Source organism: Sminthopsis crassicaudata, chromosome 2 (genome assembly GCF_048593235.1).
Source record: "Sminthopsis crassicaudata isolate SCR6 chromosome 2, ASM4859323v1, whole genome shotgun sequence".
NCBI lineage: Eukaryota > Metazoa > Chordata > Mammalia > Dasyuromorphia > Dasyuridae > Sminthopsis > Sminthopsis crassicaudata.
In genome coordinates, this window is record NC_133618.1 from 562,425,017 (window position 1) to 562,438,126 (window position 13,110).

A 13,110-nucleotide genomic window follows, 5' to 3' on the forward strand; every position below is an offset into this window, starting at 1 on the left:
ATTCCCTAATTGATTCCTTATTCTGCTCTCCACATCCTTTTATTTTTCTTCAAACTTCCATCTATACATTTCCCACCCATCTTTTAGCTGAAGCCCTTGTCTCATACTTGACTTTTAACAGATAATTCCCTTTCTCCCATATACTCAAATGAGACCTTTTGCACTTTATCTCACTACTACTGACATCCCCTTCTTTGTTCTCTCCTCTGGTGAAAGGTTAGCTATACAAGAACAATCTCATCTATCACATCTTATTCCTTCATATCTCAGCCTATCCCATTCCATCCCTTTCTATGTTATCATATTTCATCCCATTTCATCTAATCCCATCTCATTCTATAAAATCCCCAAACATCTTCTCAAATATATTATCCCAACTGCAAGCTCTCTTTTGCTGATCATAAATTTATTCCTGTTTACTGGTTCCTTCCCTGGTGTCTTGAAAAGTATCCCCAAGTTTCTCTCATCCTCAAAAACTAACAAACAAAAAACCAAATCAAACCAAAACAAAAAACCTTCACTAGATCTAATCAGACTTGTTAACTAACAACCTGGAGGTTGGTGGAGTTATGAAATGATCCAACCATTCTGGAGAGCAATCTGGAACTATGCCCAAAGGACTACAACATTATGTATACCCTTTGACCCAGCAGTACCATTACTGGTTCTGTATCCCAAAGAGATCATAAAGGAGGGAAAAGAACCTACATGTGCAAAAATGTTTGTAGCAGTTCTTCCGGTAGTGGCAAAGAACTAGAAAATGAGTAGATGAACATCAACTGGGGAATGGTTGAATAAGTTATGGTATGTGAATATAATGGAATATTATTGTTCTATAAAAAATGATGAACAAGCTGATTTTAGAAAGACTTGGAAAGATTTACATAAATTGGTGCTGAGTGGATCTAAGAATAAAATGTACACAATAACAGCAAGATTGTGCAATGATCAACTATGAATTTGGTTCTTCCCAGTGCTTCCATGATTCAAGACAATCCCAATAGACTGGATAAAAAATGCCATCAGCATCCAGAAAAAGATCTAAGGAGGCAATGTAAATCCACATATGCTATTTTCACTCTTTCTCCCTTTTTGCTTGTGTGATTTTTCCATTATGTTCTGATTTTTCTCTCCCAACATGATTCATAAAGAAATGTGTATTAAAATGTTAATATACATGTATAACCCCTCAAAATTAAACAATTAATAAAAATAAGCTGCATCTTCCTTCTTCAACCAAACTTTTTTTTAAAAAGTCATATACAGTTAGTGTCTCAATTTCTTATCCTCTTAACTCTCTTCAGTCTGGCTTCTGACCTTAACATTCTACTTTCTCCAATATTATCACTTATCTATTTGCCAAATCTAATGGCCTCTCCTTGCTTGGTTCAATTTGAACTTTTATCACTGAATACTCCTGGGTTCTTTGCTATCTTTATTTTAAAGACAGTTCTTTCTCTATTGTTCTTCTCCTTTTAATTGTCTGATGATTCTTCATTTTCTTTGTTGAATCATTATTTGTTTCTCAATTGCCCAATTATGGATATGTATCTGTCTTGATCTCCCCTCTTTTTTTTTTCCTATACTCTGTCTTGTGATGACCTCATGCAATACCATGAATTTAACTACCATCTCTTATTTAAAAAATTTATTAATTTTATAATTATAGTTTTTGACAGTACATATGCATAGATAATTTTTTTAATTTTTAAAATTCATTTTATAATTATAACATTTTTGACAGTACATATGCATAGGTAATTTTTTACAACATTATCCCTTGTACTCCCTTCTGTTCTGAATTTTCCCCTCCTTTCCTCCACCCCCTCCCCTAGATGGCAGGCATTCCCATACATATTAAGTATGTTATAGTATATCCTAGATACAACATATATGTGCAGAACGGAATTTTGTTGTTGTTGTTGTTGTTGTTGTTGCTGCAAAGGAAGAATTGGATTGGAAGGTAAAAATAACCTGGGAAGAAAAAAAATGCAAACAGTTTATACTCATGTCCCAGTGTTGTTTCTCTGGATGTAGCTGATTCTGTCCATCATTGATCAATTGGAACTGGATTAGATCTTCTCTATGTTGAAGATATCCACTTCCATCAGAATACATCCTCATATAGTATCATTGTTGAAATGTATAATGATCTAATGATCTCCTGGTTCTGCTCATTTCACTCAGCATCAGTTGATGTAAGTCTCTCTAAGCTTCTCTGTATTCATCCTGCTGGTCATTTCTTACAGAACAATAATATTCCATAACATTCATACACCATAATTTAATGCATGGATAATTTTTTACAACATTATCCCTTGCATTCACTTCTGTTCTGAATTTCCCCCTCCTTTCCTCCACTCCATCCCCTAGATGGCAGGCAGTCCCATACATGTTAAATGTATTATAGTATATCCTAGATAAAATATATGTGTGCAGAACCAAATTTCTTTTTGCACAGGAAGAATTGGATTCCGAAGGTAAAAATAACCTGGGAAGAAAGACAAAAATGCAAACAGTTTATACTTATTTCCCAGTGTTCCTTCTCTGAGTGTAGCTGATTCTGTCCACCATTGATCAATTGGAACTGAATTAGATTTTCTCTTTGTTGAAGATATCCACTTCCATCAGAATACATCCTCATATAGTATCATTGTTGAAATGTATAATGATCTAATGATCTCCTGGTTCTGCTCATTTCACTCAGCATCAGTTGATGTAAGTCTCTCTAAGCTTCTCTGTATTCATCCTGCTGGTCATTTCTTACAGAACAATAATATTCCATAACATTCATACACCATAATTTAATGCATGGATAATTTTTTACAACATTATCCCTTGCATTCACTTCTGTTCTGAATTTCCCCCTCCTTTCCTCCACTCCATCCCCTAGATGGCAGGCAGTCCCATACATGTTAAATGTATTATAGTATATCCTAGATAAAATATATGTGTGCAGAACCAAATTTCTTTTTGCACAGGAAGAATTGGATTCCGAAGGTAAAAATAACCTGGGAAGAAAGACAAAAATGCAAACAGTTTATACTTATTTCCCAGTGTTCCTTCTCTGAGTGTAGCTGATTCTGTCCACCATTGATCAATTGGAACTGAATTAGATTTTCTCTATGTTGAAGATATCCACTTCCATCAGAATACATCCTCATACAGTATTATTGGTGAAATGTATAATGATCTCCTGCTTCTGCTCATATCACTCAGCATCAGTTCATGTCCTGCTGGTGATTTCTTACAAAACAATAATATTCCATAATATTCATATACAATAATCTATTCTCCAATTGATGGACATACATTCATTTTCCAGTTTCTTGCCACTACAAAAAGGGCTGCCACAAACATTTTGGCACATACAGGTTACTTTCCCTTCTTTAGTATTTCTTTGGGATATAAACCCAGTAGTTTAACTACCATCTCTAAAGAGATGATTTTAGATGTATATAACTTGTCCTAGTTTATCTCATAAATTCTAGTCATATATTAGCAATTGCCTATTAGGCATTTCAAAATGGGAGTATGGAGCAATCTCAAATCTACCATGTCCAAAATTTGACTTATCTCTTCCTTTAAAACACTTTTTTCCTTTCTTTTTTATATCATAGATACAATGGACAGTCTTTAAACCCTTCTCACTGCGGGGTGGGGTGGGGTGTCTACATTCACAGATGCAGGAAATGCTAAATTTCAATTAATGAATATAAGGATATAATTTTTCCATAATCAAGTTCATAGACTTCCTTAAAACCTATATACCCATGAGATTTTAAGAACTTCATTTTAATAACTTCTTCCTTAAATATACTACTCATTCAAAGTTTTCTATTATATTGAGCATTATATTGAGTGCCATCTTCCACTTCTCTTTCACATCTCACACATCCTTTCAGTTGCTAAATCTTGTTTTTTATATTTCTATAATATTTCTCACCAATGTACCTTTTCCTCCATTTACATAGCTCCTATCCTAGTTCAAATCCTCATTATTTGTCTTCTAGACTATTACAATAGAATATAGAGTAATTTCTCTACTTAGCTTCCAAAATTATATACTCATGTTGCTGCTCTATTTAACAGATTTCAGTGGTTCCATATTATCTCTTCTTATTCATTCATTTCAGTCATATCTGACTTTGGGACCTCATTTGGAATTTTCTTGACAAAGATGCAGGAAAAGTTTGCCATTTCCTCCTCTAGCTTATATTATAGATGAGGAAATTGAAATAAATATAGTTAAGTGACTTGTCTAGGTTCACACATATAATAGATGTCTGAGACTGGATTCAACTCAGGTCTTTTTTATCTATAGGCCCAGGCACTTCATCTATATACCATCTAGTTGCCCTATAGGGAAAAAAATATATTTTTCTCTGACTCTGTCTCTCTATCTCTCTCTCTTTCTCTCTCTGTGTGTCTCTCTTTCTTTTTTTTTCCTCTCTTCCCCCCTTCCTCCCTTCCTCCTTCTTTTCTTCCTTCCTTCCTTTTTTTTGGTGAGTCCTTTTTTCCCTTCTCTCTCTACTTCCTTGATATTTGAGTGACAGGAAGTAATATTTTCATGAATCCCAAATTTAGAAACATATTGAGGAATTGCTAAATTGCTTTCTTGCTATTTCTAGGATCAAACATAAACCCTTCTTTTTGGCATTTAAAATTTTTCTGTACTTGTTTTCTTCCTATCTTTCTAGTTTTTTTTTTTAATACTTGGCTCCCTTATATGTATTCTACATTCAGTTCTTTCCATATTAGCCTACTTGGCTATTGTACATATCCACATTTATTCCCTTTCCCTTCTCTGTGACTTTGCACATAGTTGAGTCCACATGGCCAAAATGCTTTCCCTCTTCACCTCTGTCTCTTTTAATTCCTAATTTTCTTTAAGATTCATTTTAAATGCCATCTTCTTCATGTAGTAAGGGAAGAGAATTAGATTTGTATAGTATATACTCTGTGCCAGATAATGTACTAAGTACTTTATAACTCTTATTTCATTTAATCTCAACGATAACCCTGTGAGGCAGATTTTGTTATTCTATTGATTTTCCAGTTCAGGAGACTGAGGCAGACAGAAATTAAGTTGTTTGCAGAGGGTCACAAACTAGTACATGTCTGAAGCCAAATTTGAACTCATATCCTCCTTATACCAGGCCCAGTATCCACTGTGCTACCTAGTAGCTAGGTTACTACCTCCCTATGTTGCATTAATTTTCTGTGTATTCCATGAATTACAGATATTACTGCTCTTCACAACAATTCTCTGCTACCTTACCTTTCTTGGCTTTATTTTCCATTTAGCACAAAATCTTAATCTCCTTTTACCTAGGGCTCACCTTCAACTATTCCTTATAAAGTAGGATTTTGCTGGAATCAGATCCCTAGAAATAATTGTTAAATTTTCAGTGTAAACATATATACCTGGAAAATCTAGGATTTTTACAGATTATAATTGAACTTATTCTTTGTTTAGACTTAAGTATTGAAGAAAATATTAATAATGCAGATTACATTTAAATGTATCTTTTATATTTTTTCTTTCAGAGAGTAGGTTGTTAAATGTCTATTAGTACATACTAGTTTATAAGTCAACCTGACTAAAACCATAAAGACTACCCACCATTCATTTGGGGGTAAAAGTCTTAGTCCACAGATGAAGCAAAATGGAAGACTTGTAGGAAAACAACAACAACAACAACAACAACAACAATTAGCTAGAAGTGCTTATTGTATACAAAAGTACTCATTTTCCCCCTTTTGTGTGGTGAGAAATGTACACCTCAATGTGGGTTGTATTTTAATAATCAGTAGAAATAAGTTTCAAAATAATAAGATTTGATCCAAAGTAGAAAGATATGATATTGACGAGAAAACCCCAAAACTCTGAAAAAAATCCTTAAAAAAGAAAACCTCCTTGGACTCTGCCTCAGGGAGGGGATTCCACCCTAAGCACAAACAATTTTCATCTTTGTTATCTGGCTCAATCCCGAAATCCATTGAATTCAATTCAGATTCTAACCCTGGCTGAAACCCATCCTGGAGCCAATCTGGGACTCTACCCACAAGCCCCCTTCAGCTTGTAACCAAAGCCCCCTTATTATAAAAGAGCCAAATTGGAGTCCTCTCTTTGCAGAGGTCCCAAATATGGCAGCTTTACACCTGCCATGTCAAAGGATTTCTGCCCACTGGAACCACCCTCTTCTCTTTACCTAACACCTTTTAACCTTACTTTCAAACTCCATAATAAACTTCTTTTATCAATCTAGGTTTTCAGGTCTGTAAATTCCTTTACAGGGGACTCTTGTGCTGCTATTAGACCTCACTTAACTCTGTATCCTTGTGCCAAATCCAAAGAGGTTGCAGGGGAGCTCTATTTTGACTCCCTATACACACCCCAAACCTGGCACTAGACCTCAATTAAACTTAATTTCATTTAGGTAGCCCCAATTATAAACCTCATTAATATCAAATGATAAAGAGATGGGCAACATAAACCAGGAGTCATTAAAAAAACATTTCAGAATAGACAGTAGTTTTTCTTATTTCATGGCAAGCCAACTTTGGGGTAGTCTGGGAGGTCAAGGAAGAATATTCTATAAAAGTTTTAAGAGAGGTTTTTAAAAAGAAGAGAAAAATAGTGAGATCATCCATAGAATTACATAGTATGAGGTTTGTGCTATTATCAACCAATATTACACAAAAAGGTAGGCTATATATATATATATATATATATATATATATATATATATATATATATATATATATATATATATATATATATATATAATTATCTTAGTCACCCCATATAGGGGAGTTTCATAATTGCCTATAACAAGTCTTTCAGTTTTATAGTCAAGTTTACCATAGTGGGTTCCATGAGGTAGTGATGTTAGGATGGGACCAGTATTCAAAATCTCTGCTTTTCTATAAGTTTCTAACCTTTACCATGAATAATTGAAGTATCCAATTAGATAACAAGTCCCTGAAATCAAAGACATGATATTTCATCTGAAAATCATCTATAGCAGAACAAGGTATAGATAGCTTCTTTGTTAGCAACAATTTATCAGTAGTCTGATAATGACTTTTCAACAAAAAAGTCTTTCTTTTTTTCAGTGACCCTTGTGTTATCTTGTTCAATTCTAGTAACTTATTATCCAGGTTTTGTACTATTTGTCAATGTAATGAAATTCAATAATGTTTATCAAGTACCTACTATGTGCTGGATACTATGCTGAAGAGGAAAAAAATCTTCCTTGCATTAAAGAAACTTACACTTCATCCATTATATTTGGGGAGTAAATAAAACACATGCTCAGATAATTAAATACAAAATTATTTCAAGAGTGAGTTGGGGAAGAGTGCTAGTATTAGAGGGGAGTAGGAAGCAGGGTATTAGGAAGGTTTTATTTAAGAGCTATGCTTTGAAGGAAGCTAGGGCATTCTGGAGGAAGTAGGTGAGAGGAGGTGCTTTATAGATATAAAAGATATAAAAGACCACAAAGGCATAGCATCAGGGGATTCTAAGAAAGCTAGGGTGTCAGTTTGATTGCAATGGAGAACACCAGTCATATTGTATAAATGTTAGGCTGAGGACTTTTTTACCTTAGAAGAAATAATGGAATGTTTTGATTAGTTATGTGCTTTAGAAATATCTATTTGACACTTGTGTAGAGGAGAAAAAAAAAACCAAAGGCAAGAAAACCACTGGCTGGGCTGAGTATCCATTACAGCTCTGAGACAAAAGAAAATTTGTTTGAGAATTAAGGAAAGAGAAAGAGGATGGGTGAATAATAATTGAAGAAATCAATGAGAATGTGATGAATATGCACCTTATTTTATTTCTTCCCTAGGCCCACCTTGATCTTCTGGAAAAAAATGTCAATCATAAGAAAATCTACTTCCACCATCAAGTACTCTGCCAAACTTTAGGAGGAAATCCATGCCCACTGGTTACCATCACAGCAATGCCTGAATCTAATAGCAGTGACCATGTGCAGCAGCTCCGTGAGTAAAGCAAAACTTTCTTCCTAATCCCCAACTTCCCCACTCTGCCCCCAGACTTTTTTCTCTTCTTCTTGTTATACTGCTGCTTTGGTTTTGATGTTTCTATCACTCTATCATTTTTCATGTTTAGTCTTTTTAGATTGGAAGCTTCTTATTAGTGATGACCTTGTTTAACCAATGGAATGTATAAATGTATGTGTTGTGTTATTGAATACATGAATATGAATTTAAAGTTCAAACTCACTGAGTTATTATCCTAGATTTAATTCAAATCCCATTGAATCTATTAATTTATCTTAAATGTGCTTATTGATGACTTTATATCAGCTATTTTCTACCACAACTTTTCCTAACTGAATCTTTCTCGTACAAAATATGCATGCACATACACATATACACTAACAAGTGGAACCTCAAACAGAGAGACTATATCTGACTATATAAAATATTCTTTCTGTGTATGCTATCCCTTTCTCTGCTATATAGGAGGAAGCATGCTTGTTTTCCCTTCTGTAAGATCTCAATCCCCCCCTCCATTTCCCAGGATTCAGTGTCTTTTAAATGATATTTTCAGAGATTTTGATGTTATTTGTGAGTATTGTTTTCTTGATTCTTTAGAATTTAGTTTCCATTACTTCACACAAATTTTCTCATTTTTCTCCAAATTCTTCATATTCATCATCAAGAAAAAACACAAATGAGCATCAAGTACTGATAAAAGTAAGCACAATCATATATTTCACACAGGATGATTCTGCTGGGAGTAAAAGGGAAGAAAAATGATGTAGATAGTTTATTTCCTTTTACTATGATCACAGTTAAACTGGAGATGAGCATATACTTCTTTCTCTTTTTACACAAGATTTTATTCATTGTGTGGAAGAAGGACTATTTCCTATTTGATTACTTCCAATCAAAGCCTTACCCGAACTTTGTATTCTTTAGAGATCTGTTTAGCAACATGGATGATTTTTAAATTTTAAGGAATGGGATATATAGATGAGGAAAAGAGAGCCAGGGAAAGATAAATTCAGTATTGCAGAAAGCTAACCTAAAATTGGCTTTGAGCACATATGTATTTGACCTATAATTGAGTAAGGTTTGAAAATTATTGCTGGTATTATTCCAGACTCTGTGATAGATAGGGCCACAGAAACAGGATGAGAAATACCAAGAGGTTTCTGTGTGGGGAGGGAGAAGTCTGAGAAAAAACAGTTAATTTATCCCCTAAAGACATAGCCTTACCTGATGAGGTGCTAACTGCATTCAGGTGACTCATTGGTGATATGAAATGTAATTTCTCACACCTCATCAGCATTTGACAATGGATGCTTAACAACCTGGCTAATCAACAACGGATTATACCAACTGAATTAATGAGGCACTAAAATGCTCTAATGAATAATGAGGGAATTTTCAAAAATTCTCTTATGTGTTTTATCCATTTAAGAACAATTTGTGCCCTAGTCACAGTTCCCTCTGCTTGGCAGATGAGTAGGATTGGGGAACTAAAGAATGGAATCATTGCAGAGCTGTCTTCAGTGAACAATTATTTACCTAAGCAGGTTATCCTGCAGAATCCCTGCTCTGTAGCAATAAATTGAAGAAAAGGGGTAGGAGAGCCCTCAATCAGTCAACATTCCAAGTATTTACAGAATGTTTACTATGTGCTAAATGTTGGGCATATAAAGAAAGGCAAAAATTCCCTAACTTCAAGGAACTTATCTTTTAATGGAAGAAACAACATATTAACATCTAGGTACATAGAAGACACACACAAAATTGATAGGAGGAAATTTGAAAGGGGAAGTCACTAGAAACTGGAGGTGGAGGGCAGGAAAGATCTCTTGCAGAAAGTGATTTTTTTCTACTCTGTGCTGGTTCAGAAGCCAGTGGATCAGTAGACTAGCTGTGAAACTTTCAGCACAATTACAGAAGGAAAATAGAGATCCCCATAAACCCCAGCACAATGCTGATCTTGACCATACCCACCCATCATGGGAAGGAAGCTAGTAGCACCAGCCCCAGGCAGCTTGAAGCTGCTATTGCCTATTTCCCTAGGAGCAGACCTTTAAAAATTAGCAAAAAATAAAAAGCAAAAAGAGCATTAACCATTGATAGCTATTATGGAGACAGGGAAGAACAGATCTCAAACCCTGAGGATACTAAAGGCAAAATGTCTCCAGATGAAGCTTCAAAGGGTGATGTGAATTGCTCTCTAACTCAAAAGGCACTCTTGGAAGAATTAAAAAAGGATTTCAAAAGATTTAGAAGAAAAATGGGGAAGGAATTGAGAGCTTTGGAAAAGGAAACACAGAAATTGTCTGAAGAAAATCATTGCAGAAGGTGGGCTTTGAGTTGAATCTTGAAAGTAGCCAGAGGATTAGGAAGCAGAGATGAGAAGTCAGAGCATTTTGTGTATGCAGAATAGCCAGGGTAAAGATACTGGATGCAGTTATAGATTGACTTATTTTAGGTCATTTGAGTAAGTTAGCCTAGAGTATATATGGTGGGATATAAAGTCAAGAAAACTAGCAAGGTAAGAAGTGCTTTAAATGTCAACTGGTTGTTCGTTCTTGTGTTGTTCAGTCATGTCCAATTCTTTATGATCCCACTAGTGGTTTTCTTAGTAAATATACTGAAGGCATTTGGCATTTTTTCCCCTCCAGCTCATTTTATAGATGAGGAAACTGAAGAAACAAGGTTAAGTGACTTTCTCAGGGTCACTCTGTTGGTGTCCTTTGTTCTCCAAGAGGAACTAAATGACATCACTATTTCAGAGTCAAGGCTTGTTGTGCCCCATAGTGAATGATCAAACCAATATAAGCTCAGACAACTTTACCACAAGTCAGGCACAAATAGTCCCAGATGAGCAACTGAGACATACAGGATTAAATAGTTTTCCCAAGCTCACATATCTAATAAGTGTCTGAAATAAAATTTAAACTTAGGTCTTTCACTCCAGATCAAGAACTCTATTTGCTATACCACCTAACTGCCTATTAAATGTTAAATGGGGTACTCTATATTAGAATCTAGAAGGGATAGGGAATCACTGGAGTACATTGAGCAGAAGATTCATAAAATTAAACTATACTTTAGAAAAATCACCTTATTGCAACTAAGGTTCACTTATCAGTGGTCTAGGCTGACCCAGTCTAACACAGAACAATTGATAATGCAAACTTGGGCACTCAACATACCCTCTGTATCTAACTTTCTTCTCTTCAATATGCTTTGTTACTAAGGTATTCTAACATTTTATTATACTTTTGTGATTTTTTAATATTAAAGAATATACAATTACTGTATATTTTTTTATTTAAAGAGATCTTGTTTTTGATACTCTGGCAGATATATAATTTTGTTATCAAGGCCACAAGTCACACAGATACTTTGTTCCATTGTTTCCTGTGCCAGCTCCTCTGTATCTTTCCATTAGGACCTTCAGAACAGATCCACATTTGTTGTTTGTACTATTTTGATAATAACATTTAATCTGTCCATTTCTTATTTCTCATTTTCATGAAATGGTGATGTTTTCTGAGAAGAGAGATAAAGATTGAGACCACTGTGGGAAATCTTTCTCAAAAATGTATACAGCAGGATGGCTAAGATCTAATCAAATACAGTTAAAGAAATTCTAAATGTAGCCGAAAATGGGTAGATTCTTGCTCATTGTGTTTTCTCAGAACAGGTCTGTGAAAATGAGGTCAGATAGGTGAGATGGAAATTGACAAGTCTTTTTGACCAAAACTTGGGATGATCCAACTCAACTACCTTGAGACTCTCTTTGGAATATAATCCTCCTCTCATTATAATATTCATTCTCTCATTAATTGTAAACCAATCAGAGATGATTGCTACCTCCAGGAACATCTGTTTTTCCAAAGGCATATAAATTGTGATAAAAATGATTAAATTACCCAGAAACTATGTCTTTTAAAACTTTTTTAAACATCACAGAAGTGAGACTTTAACTCAGGTTTTGTAGGTTAAGTGCCAATTATTATGCTCCCTCTCTGAGTATATTCATGTTTTTAATTATTTCTTTTATCATATTTCTCTTGGCCAATCTATCTTTGTGGATATGCTATGACTTTCTTGTATACAACATACATCTTTACATTATTCTTTGGTTACTTATACATTTAATTCTTCTGAGATAGTGCTCCATGGATCATAATCAAAATAACATCTTCAGAGAATAGTGGTATTCAGAAGACACAATTGAAACATCTATACATTTGTGGGAGGGATAGAGGAAAGGAGAGTAATTAATACATATTGAAATGGTCAATTGATTTATAAAGCTTTTGCAAAACAAATTTTCAAAAAAAGATTTATACAATCTTTGATAAATCATTGTTAAGAATTATATTTACTGTGTCTGTAATTCTACTTCCATTAGGAAGAAAATTAGAATGTATCATTTTTTTCATCTTGAATATGTATCTCTACTGTAATTTGGCCTATAGAAATTACCTAATGAATTCTATTTCTTTATTTACATAATATTTCAGTATTGAAAGCTGTGCTAGTGGATGCTTTGGAATCATCCCTGGGAGCATCATGCCCCCAGAAAAATCTCTCCCTCTCAGAAATCCAAATAAAATATTAAAAACTCTCAAATCTCTATCTTGCCTCAATTTCTCTGGCATTACACAAATAAAATCATGAATCCAGTCCATATTCTATTATACAAACTAAAAATTATTTAGTGACCATATTATCAAAACAAACAAACAAAAACAAACAAAAAAACACAACAAATCCTCCAATGTGGAAACATCTTAGAGAAAAAAGAATGTCTATAAAAGTCACCCATGATTATTAAGCTTCTATATATAAGAACTACATATATATACATCTAAGTATAATTAAAATCTTACATATAGAATTACATGTAGTTCATATAGGCATTATTAAGATTTTACATGTGGATACATAGTGTAATAAACAGGACACTATTAAGATCCAACATAAAGGTACTACATGTAGTACATAAAGGCACCATTAAGATTCTATATATACGTTCCACATATAGTCCATATGGGAACTATTGAATTCCTACATATATACATATAGGAACTATTA

At 34.1% G+C, this 13,110-nt stretch overlaps 1 protein-coding gene across 1 annotated transcript in view; it reads left to right on the forward strand.

Annotated features, from left to right (window-relative positions):
* The window catches only part of AGBL1 (AGBL carboxypeptidase 1), a 1,143,822-nt gene that overhangs the window by 238,797 nt on the left and 891,915 nt on the right, over positions 1-13,110 (forward strand). The window contains exon 17 of the mRNA XM_074285224.1: positions 7,860-8,013. Within this exon, the coding sequence (XP_074141325.1) occupies positions 7,860-8,013 (154 nt within the window). The remainder of the gene's footprint in view (positions 1-7,859; positions 8,014-13,110) is intronic.